This window comes from Stegastes partitus, unplaced genomic scaffold (assembly GCF_000690725.1).
Source record: "Stegastes partitus isolate 25-593 unplaced genomic scaffold, Stegastes_partitus-1.0.2 Scaffold413, whole genome shotgun sequence".
NCBI classification, from domain to species: domain Eukaryota; kingdom Metazoa; phylum Chordata; class Actinopteri; family Pomacentridae; genus Stegastes; species Stegastes partitus.
In genome coordinates, this window is record NW_007578144.1 from 181,175 (window position 1) to 200,590 (window position 19,416).

Here is a 19,416-nt window from a genome sequence, read left to right on the forward strand (position 1 = left end):
GGAAAAGGAGGATATTGCACAGTTCGCTATATCACCACTCCAATACAAGGCCACCATCTTTTTTCCCTTCGACAGCGTTCATCTTTTCTCAAAAGGCAAATTATCAAGGCGCTAAAGAGAAACAGAGCATTCAGTCGCTGCTCTTCTGAAATTCACAAAGAAACGACACAGATATGTGACTTTAAGTGTCATTGACATGGATAAAAGCCCGTACTTTTGTTACAAAACACGTTCTCCTACACACTACGACCTTCGAAATTATACCACGTTGGCGATGAAGCTCACAAGACATTTATAGCAGGATGATTATTACTGCAAAAAACTGAAGTGTCGCTGATATTGTGGCACCGGAAGCTTGTTGAACCTGAACATTATGCAGCTCTAAACACTGTGATGATGACTGAGGATATGATCTATCCTGGATTTTAAATGAAACTGAGATAGAAGTTCAAGGAAGCATCGAATCCTAAACCACAGAGGATGTTTTGGCACTCAGAGTGGAAGAATAAATACTCCTGCATGCAAACTATCTAATGATAAAGGGTTCTCACTTAACAGAAGCAGAAAATGGCAAAGAGGAGGCTAATATCCTCGGTGCTCGACCTCACAGGCCTCCTCAGATTTAGCCCTTGAGCAGGATTGCTGCTGATCTTGTTGATGCTGTATAGTTGGCTGGTAGGGACTGATTTATTCAAGATTTCCCGGTGATTCATGGCTCTCAGTCACACTGTCCACCTCCTGATTCGATCTTCCTGGCTGCAGGACCCAACTCCACCTTGCAAACCCTCTGAGCAAACTTCAGAGAGCACAGCGTCTCTCCAGCGTTACTCTCCAGAGCGGAAACCTTCAGTAGAACAAAAATGAGGCTCAATATAATGATTACATGGTTGTGAATGAGGTACAGCAGGAGCAGAAACCTCACCTGCACCACCATGACGGTTTTGCTGCCTTTGCCGAGGGAGTCCTGCAGTAAGTACGTAAGGCGGGAGTTCCTGAAGGGGATGTGAGTTTGTCGAGCCCGAAGCGCCTGAATGACGTCCCCCAGAGCCAGCAGAGAGCGGTTGATGTTCTGGGCCTCTTTCAGCCTCTCTCCCTCGGCACCAGACTTCCACACCCGCTCTGAACCAGCCAGGTCCACCAGGTTCAGTTTCCCTGCAGAGTGAGGAGCAAATTCAGAGCAATGACACCTACACCTGCTGCTACATGTGCCCTTTCCCTCCTTTACCAAGGATAGTCTTTAGGAGGGCAACAAATTAAAGGAAAAACCAGAATTCTTGACCTGTACACTGTTTTAAAAAATTATAATTCAGCAAAAACCTAAATAAAATCTGGCAGCAAGGTGCCAGGAAAAATAGCTAAAATACATTGGAATACTGCAACTATAAAAATAACAATGAATATCTGTAAAGTATATATATATATATATATATATTAGAACTTTATTTTTACGGTTACACGTTGAAAAGGTAAAACTTATTATTTTGTTAAACTATCCTCTGTTTTTGAGGTGATCTGTTTTATTTTTGTTTTGTTTTTGTTTTTTGTTTTTTTAATAGTCGACATGTAAATTAATACTTTTTCTGTGATTTTAACTACATCTGTGATTTAACCGAACAGGTAAAATAACAGTTAAAAAATATCTGCCATTTTTTTTCAATAATTTTTCAATTTCTCTTTCAAATAACAGCAAATATCTGTAAAATAATGATATGTTTTGCTAATTTAATTACAAAAAACAGTATGATTTTATAGTCAAATATTGTAAAAGCAATTTTTGTTTTTTTTTCATACAGATTTTTGATGTGGACGTTACTTACAATTTACTTTTTTGCTATTATTTTACTACATACCTGTAATTTAGAAAAATGGAAATATTGTGAAATAAGAAATTGAAAAACTGCAGTTAAAACCTGGTAAAAACAAAAAATTTTTTACAGCGTACAGTGAGGAGCTCTGTTATGCTGTGGCTGGTTTGGATCCACTTGTGAAGCACATTTAAAAGCAAGAGCTGCCATGGGCTGTTGTTTAAAGCGATGTCAATTAAAAATGACGTGAGCAACAGCTGCTTCATCTGTCTGTTGTTTGTTACAGTCGACTGCTGTGTTTTATTATCTCTGTCAGAAGCAGTGTTCATGACAGCTTAGATGCTTATATTCAATTAGCCTGGCATAATGAGACAAGAATCTACCAATGTCATACAAACAACAGAGTACGAAACAAAAAAAAAAGAGTGACACATATCATAACTGCATATTGAGTACACAATGTCATCACAAATACACCTGTGCATCCTCACAGCTCCTGCAGCAAGCCTCCTCTGTCCTCAAAATGCATTTTAAGAATTGAGACATCCCTCAAGAGGATTTCTAGGTCACAGGTAGGAGGACAGAGGAGACAAGGAGGCTCAAAATAGAGAAATCACATGAGTGTTGATCTTCAAAACCCTGTTTAGAAAACCTTATATGCAGGCTATGCTCCATCCATAAGACACAAGGGGTCAGTGAATGGTTCGATGATCTGTTGGAAAATCTGTTTCATCGCTTCAGTAGCATTCCAGGAACTTGTAAAGTCAAAATGCCCTGAAGCTGTTCTGGTGTCACACGGCGACCAAACATCTTACTGAGACACTTGACGTTGGTTTTTCCTTTAACTTGTCACCCATATGTACACTTCTAAGGGTCTCTAGTCTGCCCTCAGCCCGCTGGTATTTCCAAAAGAACACTTCAGACTGTAGAAGGAGAGAGTTCATACATGACTGACCTGTGGTTTTGGAGCCGGTGGCGAGGTCGGTGCCCTGAACGGTGATACAGAGCAGAGCGTGGGAGCGCGAGCTGTGCTGGTTCATCTGAGTGCCGAAGGTGATCCTGTTCCTTCGAGCTGTAGCTAGAAGCTTGAGGAAGACAAAATCAACGGCCATTAGCGTATTTTCTACTGCTGACTTGTGATTCAATAACTTTTTAACAGTGTGTGGAAGAAGTATTCAGATCCTTTGCTTTGGTATTAATACCACACTGTGAAAATAGTGTATTCACAGTCTTACTCAAGTCAAAGCATGTAAGTCGACAGTTGTACACATTGTTCACTAAAATAGTAAAATGTTCCATGTCAGTGTTTTGCTATAGTATGTGATGTTTTACAGATTTATATTACTGCTGCATTGATGTGTCAGCTGCATTTTACTCCTGCAGAAGTTTGGGGTTGAGGCAATTACAACTACTTGGATGGTGTAATATTTACATTTTAACTACATTATCCTCTATTATGTAGTTAAAGCAATGCATCAGATTATATAAGATGAGCATAAGTTTGTTGCATCGCTGTCCTGTGAGAATTAGATATTTCTAAAACTCAGCTTTTCAGTAAAAAAAAAAAAAAAAGGCATCTTCAGCTTTTTGCCATTTTTCCACTAATTTAAAAGTGCTTCTTAAAATCGTTAATGCAACCTAAAAGGATGTGGAATCTTCTCAAGTCATAAATGGACAATTAATCCTTCTGTTTATTAGACAAAATTCAATTCAGAATATCCAAATTTGGAGATAAATGGTGTGAAAAATTGTAATCTGATAGCTAACTAAAGCTGAGATTCTGAGATGTGGTGGGGTAGGAGCAGAAAGATGCACGACATGGAAAACGTGAGAGATTCAGGTACCTTCAATTTGTACCACAAAACAGCACTTGAGTAAATCTACACCCCACCACTGCTGAGTGCGGGTGTTTAAAGTGAAACATCTTCTACCTTCTTGATGTGCTGAAAGCTCTTCACTTCGACGACCCTGAGGCCCGGTACATGCAGCTGTCCTGTTCCGTCCGGGTTGATCTTTATGTCCAGTTTCTCTCCGTCTTTACTCAGCAGGTCTCTGAAAAACAAAACATCACCATCAAGCAGCAATAAATGAGGTCTGATTTAGCTGAACGACTAAAGGAGCGTGCTGTACCTTAGCACCTCGTTGTAGATCTCCACGGAGCTGACTGTGACCGTGTAGGACCACATGTCCTTCCTCTCCTCGATCTCACTGAAGAGGTGTTTCAGGGCTCGCTGGTTGATGCCTGGGTGTTCCACACTACCCTGGAAATACAAGGACACTTAACTTACATTTCACAGTGTACAAAAGAAGGGATGCCATCTATAAATGTCATCTCCTTTTGAACTCATGCCGTCCTACATCATCACACTCCCACCTCTGTGCTTCACTGTCAGGACTATGCGTTCATCGTGGTAGGTTCCCCATCTGAGCTGAACAAACTCATCTTGGTTTCATCTGACCAAAGAATGTGCTCCCGACATTCATCAGGCTGCCTTTCATGTTCTTTAGACAAGTTTTATCTTGCACTTCTGTATCAAAGAGTTGTTTTTTTCTTTTCTTTTCTTGGACCCTGTCCACAGAGGCTGATTTTACGTGCTGTCTGAGCTGTCACAGAAACTCTGATTTCAACTGATAACCTGTTCCAAGGCTGAAGTACTTGTCTGTCTGTTTTTCAGAGCTAGATTGTGAAAGTAGTGCACTGTCTGAGGAGTTATTTTAGGCAGTTGTAGCTCGCTCTATACCTCCTGATTACTGCTGCTATTGTGTTTCGACTTGTTTTTAGTTAGTCATCAATCTGTTTGTGTCCTTTCCCACCATCGTGAAGTCTCATATTCAGACTTTTCAGGTTCTTCTGGCAACAGTTTTGAAAGTGGAGTCATGATGCAGACTGATACAGTCTGTAAGCTCAAAACTGGGAAAGTTCTGCTCCTCACGGCTCATTTTATAATTTTGTTTACTCAATCAGGATAATTGGAAATCACAGGTGTAGTTGCATTGAATTATATGCTTTGGGATCTGTATTTGAATGTTTCTACTGTATTTGTTTTTGATTGTTCATGAAAGAAATGCTCGACTGTTCAACTTAGAAATAATACAATTTTGAGACATTTGACTCTTAAGTGATATTATATGTGAGATCACTTGATACTGCACGGCTACAATAATCAGTATCTCATATCACTCTTTGGTTTCAGTCATGCTGTAAAAGTAGAGGTGTACCTCCATCGTGTAGGTTTTTCCAGAGCCTGTCTGCCCATATGCAAATATGCAGACATGGTAGCCATCGATGCAGGACGTCACCAGAGGTTCAATCTCCTGAAAGACCTGAAGAAACCAAACAAACTGTTGCGAGTTCTTGTTACAAAAATATTTCTTTAGTACGCTCGTCTTTTTTGCTACCTCTTCCTGCGTGGCCTGCGGCTGGAAGACCTTATCCAGCTCAAAGACGCGACCTTTTCCTTTGTTCATCACGGTGAGGGACGACTCGTTGTTGGGGTCTGTCGTCACAACCACAGACTGGCCCTCCTCATGCTGATCCTCCTTCAGCACCGGCTTCACCCGACACAGAACGCGAATGTTGCCTAAAAGCGGAAACAGAGACACAGTCAGTGGCACAGATTTTTATTTTCTGCAGTGAATTTGATCTTTTTCAAGACTTATACCTTTAAGCTCCACCAGCTGCTCGTGGTACTTCCGGCGCAGCGCAACCTCCTTCCTGTATTTCTCCAGAAGATCTTTGTTGGCTTCAGACATCTCATTAATAGCAGCTGAAATCTGACAAAGACGCAAAAACTCTTTAGCAGGTTTACGAGGATTTGGTCCGGTGTCTCATTCACCAAAATCCAAGCTTTAAAGCATGTTGGTCACAGTGCATACCTGTTTTTTTGCTTCATTGATAGCTGCTCCATAAAAGTCTGAGAAGTTTCGAACCTGGCTCCTCAGACTGGCGTAGTCTGTCTTCATGGAGCGCAAAGTTGGAGGGAGTGCAGTCAGACGCTTCTGCAAGCCTGACAAAAAGAAAAACAACATGTAGAATCACACAAATCTAGATGACATTGTCTTTAACATCCGTAAGCTAAACTTTCTTTCTCTGGGGTGCTTTGATTGTTTGGTGTAACTCACTGAAGAACTGGTCCTGAAGGCTCTGAAAGTGTTCCGCCGAGCAGCTGGCCGCGGCCTTCACCGCCTCCTCCTTCCTCTCCTCCAAGTGGCCGATCTCTTTCAACAGCTCCTCTCTCAGTTTGCTGATTTCTCGCTCATACGCCGCGATCTGTGAAAGGTTCAGCACAGCAATTTGTCAGTCTGTCAGCTCGACGGTTCCAATCTGTGCAGGTTCAGCTCTGTAATTAGTTCATCTGTCAATGAAATCGATCCAGGCTGTGAATTTCCAGCAGCAAGGTGGAAACTTCCTCCTTCTGCCTTTCATTTTTCTCCCCTTTGATCATCTGTTCTCCAAACAGGGCGTGCTTTATTTACCCCTCTGGACTCGTCAGTTCTGCCTCTTTATAGTTTTTAATCAGAGTTGATGGCATCAGGAGCAGGAGACCCGTCTGCAATTTGTGGCCAGATTTCTTAACTCTCACTGGCCTGCAGCCAACAGTAATACTTTGTGCCCTGATGGATATTTAACATTATTATGAAGCATTATTGTGAACATCCCAGATAATGGTTCACCTTTTACTATTTATATGCTCTGCTGCCGGGGCCTGCCTAACAACAGCTGGAGGACAATACGCTAATAAATCTGTGAAATATCAGTAAATATACTGGCAGTTTATCATCTAGAATTTGATCTATAAATAAAAAAATTTAACTTTTCTGTATTTTAATGGTGACTCTATGTTAAAAAACAAACTGTAACTGTGTTAATGATGCAACTATAGTAACAAAACAGGACATTATCCTGTTGTTTAATGCTAAATCTGTAACTAAAAATGGACATTTGATATCATTTAATGGTCTATCCAAACAAGAAAAAAAAGAAATTTCCGGTAATTAAAGGGAGTCTACAGTAAAAAAAAAAAAAAATAAAAAAATGCAAATGTTCAATTATTACATAATATCATATAAAGTAACAAAAGCTGTGTTAATTTATAGCTCATTTTATGGTAATTTAATTTTTTGTTTATATTATACCATCAGCAATAAGATCAGAAGTTTTTTCTCGATTAATTATGTACTTATAACCACAATAACGCTCTCTCTCTCTTTTTTTTTTAAATCTAAAAAAAAAATCTGATTAAAAAGGGTTTTTCAATGAGCTTGTGTATTTTTCACATTTCTGTAAAAATTTTAATTAATTTTTTTTTTTTTTTTTTTAAAAAGGAAATGTTTTTGTAATATTTAAGTTTCTCCAAGTTTGCTATTTCATTACACTCTCTCTTCACATTACATCAGTGAGAATCAAGGACACAACAACAATTACATCAGCTGATAAAAACGCAATTCAAAACAGTAAATGAACTGATATACACCTGTGTGGACAATTTCTACCAAAATATATAATCAGGCTGCTGTTAATGCACAGAGTTTAGTCCCATCTAAAGAGCATGTTATTTCTGTGTTTGTATGCCTAAAAGCACACATTGAAAGATAAGAATTCATGCCAAGACTAGTAAAGATTGACTTCTGTTTGCTACCTTGTGCTGCAGGTTGCAGCTGTGTTCGTCTGATCTGCGTATCTGTTCTTCCAGCTGTTTGCACCGTTCGTTCTGACTGGACAACCGTTCAGACATCAGCTCGTTCCTCTGTCTGGCTTTATTCAGCTGCTTTAACGTCGCTGGAGATTCCACCTCCACAGTCTGTGTGACGTACTGCCACAGAGGAAACATCTGGTTAAAAACATCCTCTCTCAATAAAACACATGAACACTGTTATTTACAGATTTTTTCTAGTTTATTACGATCACTAACACCTACAATGACCCTACAGGCCTAAATGTCCTGCAGTGAAACAGATTTATTTTATTGCAGTCAAACACCTTCAATAAAGTGTTAACATGTGCTCAAAACTCTTAACTAACGGTTCTAGTTTGGAAGGCGAATAGAATGTACACCTCTTTTGATTTCAAAACACTGTTGTTTAATTTATTCAGATAGAAATGTGTAATTTCAACCAATTATTCATAAAAATTCTGCAGAGCTCCCGAGGAGAAATTGAAAAATGAAGATTGGCCTTTCTCTGTTTACAAGCTGGACTGCAATATGAAGTGGAAACCAACACCAGAGTTCACAAAACTACAAATTTTACTTCAATAAATAAATACCTTATGTACCAAGTTTCTGCATTTTGTTAGATTTAATGTTGAATATACGGAAATTGTAGAGTTTGAATGTAGAACCAGATTTACATATGCTGATGTGCAATTTAAGAAAGGGGATACTGTATTAAAAAACATAGGACATTTTCAATAAAAACACTTAAAATAGTTCTTTGTTTGTTTGTCTACACATTTTTTTGGGGAAAAAAAAGAAATCTAATGTAAAATGTTATTATTTTCCTTGAATGTTGATGTTTTTTAATGTAGTTGTGCTTCAAGTTACCAAATCTGACTCTGGAATACATTAAAAATCTGTTTTATAGTTTCACAAGTAGCTCAAAACCCACTCCCCAGCGTTCAAATCCATTTTAAAAGCCCTGTGGCGCTGAGGTTTACCTTGACGACGGGCTCCTTGCCTCTCTCCCTGTCCAGCTCCAGCTGCAGCTCTCTCACTCTGTCCTCTCGTTTCCTCAGCTCTTCTCCTCGTCTCCACTCGCTTTGTTCGCTCTGTCGCTCCAGATGTGACAGCTGCTCGGCTCGCTGCTGTAAAGACATCTCCAGCTGCTGCACTCTGCTGCGGAGGCTCTCGTTCTCCTGCACGTTGAAACCGATGACAAGTGGAAGTAAGTTTGCATCAAGATTTTTTTTTTTTAACTCCTGATTAATTCGGAGTCATTTAATATTTAATATCTGCTGATTCCGAGTCCAAATTTGAAACCATTTTCATAGACAATGTACACTTTAAATATTGTGGATTAGCTGTGGCACCTGGTTGCTCCACCAATTCTTACTTCATAATACTGTAGCAACCAAAGCACTTCATGTGTCTGCAGCAGAGGAGGCTGCATTTTCAGAGACACAGTTTTTGGACCCTGTATGTTTCCATCTGCCAAATTAGATGTTTGCTAAAGTGTGTGACTTATGGTTTTTAAGGTTTATTACACCAAACATACATACAGTTTATCTAGAGGTATGGTTACATATTAACTTTTAAGGTCTATTCCAATGGATGGATGGATGCCAACAAGCTAATTTGGGTTTTAGTAGTCAAATCAAAATATTACTTTCTGTGCTCAAATAGTACTTCCTAATTAACAAGTTTTGGTTTTAATGGTCTAAGTCAATCAAAATGTTATTTTCTGTCCAAGGACTTTTAAAATTTCAAAGGATTAATCCATTCAAATAGCACTTCTTAACGAACGAGTTTTGATGTAATGGTTTATTTTGATCAAAACATTACGTTCTGTACAAGTACTTATAATTTTAAAGGTCTATTCCAAATCCAAATGGCATTTTCTAATTACCGGTAATACAATCGTGTTTTGACAGTTTATTCCAACCAAAATATTACTTTCTGTTCAACCACGTATAGTTTCAAAACTGTATTCCACCCAAGAGTACTTAATAAACTAACAGGTTATTGTTTTAAAGGCTAATTCCACCCAAATAGTAATTTTTAGCTAACAATTTATGGTTTTAAATGTTATATATTCCCATGGCATGTATAATAGCTGCTTTTGTTGCCTGTATCCATCGTTCATGGCTTTAAACAGCAATAACAACATTGGACAAATGCCCACTGTGCCCCATTCATTTTATAAATGAACCACTCACAGATTAATAATGCTGCATTTATTAACAAACCTATTTAAATTTCCCACAGGTGTGATAGCAGCTGAAAACAAAGGATCAGGCTAAAACCCATGGCAATACCAATCAGTTAAAAATTGCCTTGATTGCTAATTAATCTGTTAATAGGACACCGGTGAGATGTGAGGCCACTGAGCCGGTGCTTCTCACCTTGATGAGCATGCTGCTGGACTGGGATGGGATGGCAGAGAGCTGCTGCAGGAGGCCTTGAGTTACACTCAGGTTCTGCTTCAGACTCTCGTTCTCTGCTGACAAACACAAAACTCGCTTCTCTGAGTCTGTGGCCCCCTGCGGAAATGAAACACAAGGCTGAGTTCCAGCATAACGAAGAGATCAATCAAAACCAAAGCGCTTCTCCAGGTGAAATCTTCACACATTTATCTATAAATGAGCTCCCTTTGACAATTTATGACGCCCTGGCTTGGCATTCACAGCTCTATTTTTATATTTAGTCGGCGTGGCAGCTTGGCCGTGACGTGGAAAGTGACAAAGACTTGACGAATGATTAAATCGATAGTTTGCAGCACTTACGGTGGCTGTTCGCAGTCGTGACAACTCCTCCTCACGCTCCTCTATGCAGCTCTTGAGCTCATCAATCTGCAAAATCAGAACATTTAAAAATCTGGTCAAAATTTGAGAATGTAGATACATAAGACTCATATTTCTTTCTATTACTTGCAGAAAACTGTGCTGTTATCTCATTCTGCTCTTTTATGCAATATTTATCAGAAGATTTTTTTCTCTTTTGGGGAGATACAGAATCACACAACATGCACGATAACAAAGGACATGAGAGGCTTTTTACATTTAGGAAAATATGCTTCTGCAGTAACCGAGAGTGCTCATAAGTGACATTCATAGACATGAAATGAAGCTTAATGTAAATTCTAATACAGGTATACAAGGTTTTGTAATAAAAAATTCACACCTGATTTGTTATTCATGGATTTCATGCAGCATTAAATCTTCTAAAATGGGATTAAACTCCAACCTGCTGTTGAAAGGCTTGTATACGAGAGTGTCTGTCTCTCTCTTTCTGCTCCAGCTGTGAGTGCAGCAGACGGAGTTCTCCTCTCAGCTGACTCCTCTCGCCCTGCAGGCCGTACAGAGACTCCACCAGCCTGTGAACGCCGGCCTGTGCCCCTGCATCACTGCTGCACTCACCTGGAGGACACAAAGAAGACACATTATTATCATCAGCCTGGCAAAGTAGCCATATTCAGTCATATTTATACTAGAAATAGCCGCAGCTAATATCATTTGAACTGCCCTTGACCTGTTTTCTATACGTAATCTGTCATTTAGGACCATTTTCCGCTGCACGCCTGCATGTGAGTGTAATATTAATGAACATTAAATATGTACTTTAGAGCTCTTTACACACACCGTGCCGTCACCGCGCTCTCATGGTTGCGTTTCTACTCTCAGTTCCCAGAAACCTCAACAGGATTACTGCAGCTTCTCATTTCGAGTGCAGAATTCAACATTCATAACGTGCAACAGCCCACTAAAACTCCTCTATTGTGCAGCAGCAACCTGAGCAGCATGCCCAACACTATTTTAATCATTTCCCTCCTCCTCAATGATTTATCCGGCCCTGTCACCTCTGATTTTCGTTGCGGGGCTTTATGCTAATTTTATCAACAGGCCGTGTCACGTTCGCCGTGTCACAGCGCATCAGTGAGCTCTGAAGAAAGAATCTGCAAGAAATGTGAGAATCCATTCCAGTCTGCAGGGGGACTGAAATAATATTTAAAATTTTAAAACAGCAGCTTGAAGCTTGAATCCACTGAAAGGTTCACAAAACAGTCATTCAAACCAAACACAGCAGCCAAAAAATGCACAAGTGGTTACTGCACATTGAAGATGCACAGCATCACTCCTACGCTCGGACCTGCATGTTGCACTACAGTAAATAAACAAAGCGAGCATCCTTGTAACACCGGGACACGGACCTCGAGGCTATTTTTAGCCCAACACGTTTCCACGTGCGGCCAAACATGTGCCCGACCTTGTAAGTGCATTTGCAGAGAATCAAACTGCACTAACAGTCCTGTTTTATTCATGACACTGAGTCACAGTATCCGAGTACCAAAGACTCTCAGCCACGAACTGCATAAATATCTCCGTCCACCACCTAATGAGAGTTACCACACATGAGATCCTCTACTTAAATATACCCGACAACCTGGTTGGGTTATCACACATGCTGACTTATTCCTCTGAGGCTCCGTCGGGCAGCCTGAGGTCAAGCTTCTGCCTCCAGCTCCATGGAGGCGTTAACAAGCTGAACATATGCCCAGCACAGAGAGGCAAGACAGGGCCATCGGTAAGGTTCTGCTCTGAGGCCGAAGAGGCATCTGGTCCAATCTGAAATGCAGCAGATGCAGACATCTGAAGCTGTGAGGTCAGTCGCAGCTGCACAGTGTTTGTCTGGTCCCTCTGTGAATCTAATCAGTCTGTTCTTCTGCTGATGACTCTAATCTTCTATTAAAAAAATGTGCCCAAAAAAATCAAATTCTGTTCCAAAACTAGTAGAAAAAAACACATCACATCATTAAAAACACATTCAATAATTGATTCTTCTCAAGTCTGTTAACATTTTGGAATATTTCTGGACTTCCAGCACCATAAATGAAGCCGCAGAGCTTTCTCATATATATTACATAACCCCCTGCTACACCTATTGTACCAGCATGTGAAAATGACTTTCTTTATTCAAGCTCTTCCCAGCTCATCCACCTCAGATGATCTAACCTGAAGTCTCGTATCAGAAATCCACCTCTTGTCCCCTGTGCAATTTTCTGTACACGCCAATAGATCTACATTTCTGTTATTAAAACGACCCCGTGACCTCCACTTCTCTCGGTTTTCCATCATCTTCACAGCCACTGAATGGACAATGTGAACGTGTCCCTCTTTACATCCCTTCCCCCATCTCCCCCTCACCCTCACTCAGCGGACTGGGTGATGATTGCTGGCTGATGGCCTCCTCCAGGCTGCTTATGATGCTGTTCTTGTCCCGGAGGCGCTGGCGGTAGGAGGTTCGCAGGGCCTTCATCTGCCGCCGGTGCTGGACGCGGTGCCTCTTCAGCTGGACCCGGTACTGGTCGGCCTGCTGCTGCAGCTGCTGGAAGTGCGAGTACTGCTCCAGAAAACTCAGCAAGTGGGACATCACCGCCACCAGGGGAGACTCGGCCAACTGCTCAAAGAAGCACGTAGAAAAGTTTAGCAGCGGCGCAGTGCAGGGCGTCTATTTATGTTGCTGCATCAGGTGGGCAGCTCAGCTGAGGCGAGAACACGCTTTTATTACCTTCCCTGTTGTTTCCAGCTGGACCTGAGAGGCTCTTCTCTTCTCGGCCTCCTGCTTGAAAGACAAGAAGGCAGCCAGAGGGGTGCATGCTGGGATGTCAGGGCCTTCTGCCTCATCTTCCTCACTGACTTCATCACTGTCACTGCTGCTGCCTGCATGACAAAGGAATGCGTGTGCTAATTAATCAGCTGATTAGTGTAAACATTTGATTTTAATAAATACATCATTCCTCCATCGTGCAAGATTTATTTAAGCTCTGAAAAGCAATCTGAGGACTCACTTGATTCACTAAGGCGAGCACAAGCTTTTTTCCCCGTTTTGGAGGAGTGGCCATCTCTCCTCCTGCTCCCTGTTCCCATGGAAACAGCTCCTGGTTCCTGAGCACAGCATCATATATATGAGGGTCAGACAGTGATACACGCACAAAATATTTACACAATGCATACATAGACATGCGCACAACCTGATGTCTGCATGCTCCCCATACATTTTTTTATTTTTTATTTATTTTTTTATTTTTATCAGACAGAGGACCCCCCCTGAGGCTGTACAGGATGCGACGAGACATACGTCTGGGGAAGCTCCACATGCCTCCTCCAGGGCTTCCTCCTCCTCCTTTTTAAAGACAGTGTAGAAGATGTAGACTAAAAGGGAGTAGAAGGCGTACATCTCCACGCTGTCCAAGAGCCCCTGTAAGTCACAAATGGACTTGTAAATTGCGCACCGCTTTAGAAAAAATAAAAAAAATGCAGACAATTCCATTCTAACATAAATGTAATGATCATCACATTCCCTGTATACCAGGACTTCTCCATTTTTAAAGCCACTCCATTCCATCATGCTAAAATGCTTCATATTCTTTACCTTATCAAATGTTTCCTCCTCTTTCCTGACAATCTGACCTTCCAGACATTCCGCTGTCACACTCCATCTGTGCTGCCAATGACAGCTCCTCCCGTGCAGCTCTCGTTCTCAGAGCTGCACCAGCATCTCAGCTCTGACTGAATCCTTCTCCTGTGTGGCTCCTGCTCAGCCGTCCCCGTCTCTCCTCCCCTTCCTCCTCCTACTTCTCTCCACTGTGCTCCAGCTACAGGCTGCATCTGCAGCGAGCATGCTCAGTGCAGTTGCCCGATGCGCTGCAGTGGTGAAGAGGCACATACTGAGCAGATTATGGAGACTGATTGAGCTGCTGGGGGTTGATGCTGATACCAGCATCTGGAGGCAGACGTGGATGAGATGTGCCAAGCTCCAGGTGCTTGTAAAAATAAAATAAAAAAACTGCAGTGTGAGGCACTTGAGATGTTTACGAGAACACTCATAAATGGTATAACAGTTAGACAGGTGATGCATCTCAAGAATGCAAAGCAAAGTTGAGTAGCTAGGGTCCTATTTGGGGGATAAAAGTTTAATTTGTGTTGCAAGTTATGTTGCTATTACCCTCATTACTGGAATTTTACTTTTCTATTAGCAAAAAAAAAAGTTAGAATTTGATAAATGAAAACACAACAGCACAATTATCATCATCATTTTAGGCTCTTCAAAGTCACAAATGCCCCCAAAAATGACCTTACATGTTAAAAAGTAGCACCCAATGGCCGAGTGGTTAAGGTGCATAAAACATGAACACATGCAAGTTTGATTCCAGGCTTCCAAGACTATTTTCTGCGTGTCATTCCCCTGCTTTATTCACTGCAACATGCACATAAAGTCTGAAAATGTCCCAAAAATTCCTAAAAATACCAAGTACCACTGAGCACCTCTGCTCTGAAGTTCAACAAAGGCACCGTCCCAGAGGCAGGCACAGAGCCACACAAGCTCGCACAATCACTGCAGCAAAACTGCTGAGGCAGCTGCTCACACCCCTGAAACCCCTCGAGGGAGAATCTGCAGCATCCACCACAAATCTCTATAAAGAATATCAATATCTTGCAAGGACAGCAGTGTGGACAAGCAGGATTACACACACCTCATTTAGGTGATTACACAGACGAGGTTATTTCAGGTCGCAGCGTTTCAGGCGCTACAGCACAAGGAAGAATTTTTCTCAAAAAATTTGCATTGATAAGTATCAATCTGTGTCCTGATGCGGGGAGAAGTGGGATGAGAGCTTTGACCACTGCAGATATTTTTACAGTCATACTGCTGAGTCTGCAGAACAAATCACCCCGACTCTGAGGCAGCTGGATGTTTTTTTTTTTTTTTGGAATCCATAACATTAAAACTGTAAGCAGAGAGGTGTGAGCAGGGTGTCAATGAACTGACAACAGCAGGGGTGGAGCCACAGGGGGGCCAGGACCACCACAAACTACAATCTGGGCGTCAAACACAACCAGCAGTGAAGCCTGTTAAGAGGGATACGCAGTACTGTAGTTAGATCCAGTAAGATGGCAAATCTCTTTTGCAGAACTATTTCTCTTGCTGTTTCTATAGAGATGCACTTTAACAGCTCAATTACCCCCCCAATCAACGACATACAACCAAAGAAAATGCAAAGATTTCATATTAATGGCATTAAAACATGCGTTTGCTTTTATATTTAAATAAGGATCTGTTTGTTTTGTAGCTGAAGCGAGTGTGATTTAGGTTTAGCTGTGGAATTAATTGAAGCTCTTCTAAAAAATCTTACTTTGAAGAGCTCCTGAAACACACTCACGCTCCTCCTGTGTGGGTTGAGGCAGCCACAGTGGGTGAACTGTGGTCTCACACAATTTAGTTTTTAGCAGTTAGTTGAGTGGTGTCTGTGCTTTGTATAATCCTGTGCCAAGTTCTTGGTCTAACACCTACTGTAGATTCAAGAAAAAACAAACAAAACTCAAAAAACGAACATGAGAACAAACAGTTGACTTGTTAGCATGAAGCTGTTTTTCACTGCAGGAAGTTGTGGAGTGTTTTAGGGCGAATAGAACCTTCGTGTGTGTTCCAGTTTGCAAGGACTGCCCCCGTAGATTATTATTGTTATTAGAAGACATGGAGTTTGTTCACATGCAGGCTCCATGTGTGCACAGCAAAAAGAGTGAGGACTAATAGAAACCACTGAAAAGTAAGATTTGGCTGTTAAACAACATCAGCTGCATGGAAATAAAAAAGGTTATGGTGACAGAAAACCGGTATTCTGTCTGTATTGTCTTTCAGTCCTTTCAATTCAGTTGTTTGAGCATTTAAATCAGCAGCACAAAGCTCTGCATGACGAGTGCAAAGTCAGATCTGAATGTCAACCAAAGCAAAACACTATTTTGCATCTCTTTGGTAGTGTTACGTCATACGAGTCCAAACATCTTTATACAGCCTTTTTTAAATCATTTTTTATTTTTAATGCAGATGTAGTCCTCTAAAAAAAAACATCACACCAATCATTCTTGAACGATAAATGCTTTCCAAATAGATTTATTCAAGTCATCTGGTGAAATCTCCTGTAGTGTTCTCATATAGTACAAATCTCACAGTGTCAGTGTTTATTCAAATAGCTCCCAACTGGTGCAGCATAGCCTATCCATGTAGTGTTTTTGTTTGAGAAATTATTTAGTCAATTTAATATCAGAAAATGAGAAAAAAAAATTAGGAGCCACAATTTCTCTGCAAAGTGTCATTTTCAATTTGCTTAGTTTGTCAGAACATCCGTTTAAAACTCATGAAACACATTTAATTCAACTGAAATCATGACATTTGAGAAACCAGCTAATCATCTTCTTTCAGCAGCTCTATCTTCAGCATCCTTCTCCCAATATACTCAGCATCTCTTACGCATCATTAACCCTGAGCTGATTCTTGATCCTATCTGTCCTCACCCCTCCAGGTCTGAGCGTTTTCTACTCAGGCATCTCCAAACTCTGCCTCCTGTCTTTTCGTCAGGGGCAGCATCTTCCACCTATGTATCATAGCTGCCATCGAAAGCAGAACAAGCTTTGAGTTAATAGGCACGTTAAACTTCTGCATTTGTCACTTAGCTAAATGTCACAACGGTCAGTCACATCCAGCAGATACTTCCCCAGAGCCTGCGTCGAGGCCCAACAGCCAATTGACATCGACCCTTTCAAAAGCCACTTCATCAGTCCTTCTGTGGCAGCTGCTGAAATGAGCGGCGCTAAAGAGTTCGCTGGAGCAACAAGTAAAGGCAGGCTGAGGCCCACGCCGCCCAAAGCCCCTAAAGCATTGCCGGCAAACAGGCACACCGTCAGGCAGCAGGACAGAGACGACAGGCCTAGGCAGCGAGTCATGACGGTCAGAGAGTCCGCCGAGAGCCAATCAGAGAGTCCGAGAAGCAGGCAGGAGCCACACAGCAGGACGTGGGCCGTGTTGTGGTCCTGGCTGAGCCACAGGAAGTCGAAGGAGACCAGCGCCGGGGCCAGAAGCTCGCCGGCCCACTCCGCTTCCCTCTGGAGGGAGCTGAGGTTGGAGCCGCAGGGAGGCAGGAGGCAAAGAGCTGCAGAGAGGCCGAGCAGGAAGAGGCCGACTGAAGGACCCCTGTGGTTCTGCAGAAAGAGAGAAGAAGAGATGGATGTAGAGGCTGAATTACAAATGAGAAAGTCCAGATTTAAGCAGAAATGAATCATACCACTGCCTAATTTAGATTTTTATTTGACAAATAGGTTTCTTTTGCTGGAAATTATATTAGCAAGTGACAAAAGACAGAAAGACGTGGTGTTAGAGATGTTTGTTGTTTTTTTTTTCCACTCATTTTTATTAAAAATGCCATGTCCAAAATTAATCATACTCTTTCTCAGGAATCAGTATCAAAGTCTTTATTTTCCTTCTAGTGTCTAACAGTCTTTCTGGGATTTAGTTCCTCCAAGTGTCCATCTGCAGCTCTCGGAGCTTGAAGGCTTCCTCTCCATCACTCTGCTCTTCAGCTCCTCCACAGGTTCTGGATGGATTCAGGTCTGGACTCTGACTGAGCCGCTCCAACATCTCCTCATTGTTTCCTCTTCACCGTTTCTTCACCACTTTGGCTGCATGTTTCACATCATTGTCTTGCTGAAGCTCCAAAGCTGCCCAAGGAGCAGTGTTCCTGCAGACCGCCTGATGTTCTCATCTGTTCTCATGATGCAGTTTCCTCTGACCAGGCTGTCTGGTCCATCGGCTGAACAACAGCCCCAAAGCATCACGTTCCACCACCATGTTGGACCGTGGGAATGCTGCTCTTGGACTAAATGCATCTCGTGTCTTTCACAAAACAAAAGCCACATCTCTGAGTCCAAACAACTTCATTTTCATGTGATCATACCACAGAACAGATTACCAGAAAAAGCGGCTAAAAGGGATGTAAATCATTTTGGACATGACATATTTGGTGAAAATGCAAAAATATACATAGAAATAGTTTAAATCTGTATTTCTATTGTTTTTTGTCACTTGACAGAAGATGGTTAAAAAAAATTCTGTCAACATCTGGCCTGGGTAGGAATCATTTGGGACTCAACTATTTCTGCTAATAATCCACAGATTATTTAACAGTTAACCAACATTCATTCAGTCTTTCAACAATAAAAAAAAAAAAAGCCAACTACAGGTTCTTAAAGCCAATTAGCTGCAAATTCAAACTGTCTGAAACAAAATATACTCAGATTACTCTCATTTAGGTGAAGAAAAAGCAGCATCCTCACATGTAAGATGCTGAAAATGTAATGCTTATATCAAAACATATGCACCAGCATTATACTGAGTGAAACCCACCTTAAAGAGTTTGTAAGACGAGTACAGAGCTGTGGCCGACAGAATGATGTTAAAGCACGATGTGATCCACTCGGTGACACAGGACGCCATTGATCCTGCAGACGATTCAAACAGCACCGTTACTGACAGCGACACACAAAAGCGCTCAGCTCCTACTTAAAGTGTGTTTTATTAGCTAATAAAACTGCAGCACGTACCCGAATCTGGGCTGATTTATCATGGATGAACACGGAGGAAGCACCGGAGAAAACTTTCAGTAGAAACGTTTGTTTGGACACGTGACAACTCTGGATTTGTACAGTGCGCAGGCGCAGAAAGATGAGTTCACGGCGACTCGTAAACTCTGCGGCTCCGCCACCGAAACAGTCACTTTAATGTCTAAATTTTACTAATGTAGTAATAATAACTATAAAATTTCTGCAGATGTAAAAACTAAATAGATAAATCGTACTTTCAAAGCCATTTGATTGGCTTTTGTCTAAGCATGTGCTTTAGAAATAAAACGATATCAAGTCTGTTATCAGCTTTTAAACTACTTGAAAGCTATCTGTCTATATTTTTTGAAAAACAAATATGTAACATAGGCATAGATTCCATTTGAACATTGCATGGGACTGGGAAATTTTGATTGCTATTGTTATCCAAGCATCTCATTTGTGTGTCCAGGTACATTTTAAAACATTTTTTGCTTGGCTACGTTACAATTCAGAGCTCCATAC

At 41.3% G+C, this 19,416-nt stretch overlaps 2 protein-coding genes across 3 annotated transcripts; both read right to left on the reverse strand.

The window, feature by feature from the left end:
* Positions 1 to 718: 718 nt before the first annotated feature.
* On the reverse strand, positions 719 to 13,696 carry LOC103360047 (kinesin-like protein KIFC3). Its single transcript, XM_008285679.1, has 19 exons — positions 13,598 to 13,696; positions 13,308 to 13,404; positions 13,028 to 13,179; positions 12,664 to 12,916; positions 10,706 to 10,878; positions 10,246 to 10,311; positions 9,865 to 10,002; positions 8,461 to 8,658; positions 7,445 to 7,618; positions 5,928 to 6,075; positions 5,682 to 5,812; positions 5,468 to 5,579; positions 5,205 to 5,386; positions 5,025 to 5,129; positions 3,936 to 4,066; positions 3,737 to 3,857; positions 2,761 to 2,890; positions 923 to 1,152; positions 719 to 844 (listed from the first exon to the last, which is right to left on the reverse strand). Exons 1-19 carry the CDS (start codon positions 13,694 to 13,696, stop codon positions 719 to 721), a joined length of 2,766 nt encoding a protein of 921 aa, XP_008283901.1.
* A 2,684-nt stretch (positions 13,697 to 16,380) lies between these two features.
* On the reverse strand, positions 16,381 to 18,969 carry LOC103360048 (uncharacterized). 2 transcript variants are annotated; one of them, XM_008285681.1, is made up of 3 exons: positions 18,895 to 18,969; positions 18,698 to 18,792; positions 16,381 to 17,496 (listed from the first exon to the last, which is right to left on the reverse strand). In XM_008285681.1, exons 2-3 carry the CDS (start codon positions 18,785 to 18,787, stop codon positions 16,972 to 16,974), a joined length of 615 nt encoding a protein of 204 aa, XP_008283903.1. In that variant the 5' UTR covers positions 18,788 to 18,792; positions 18,895 to 18,969; the 3' UTR covers positions 16,381 to 16,971. The 2 variants fall into 2 exon arrangements, 1 of the variants encoding a protein (XP_008283903.1); XR_520337.1 differs by lacking the exon at positions 16,381 to 17,496 and adding an exon at positions 18,058 to 18,187.
* Between the last annotated feature and the right edge of the window lie 447 nt (positions 18,970 to 19,416).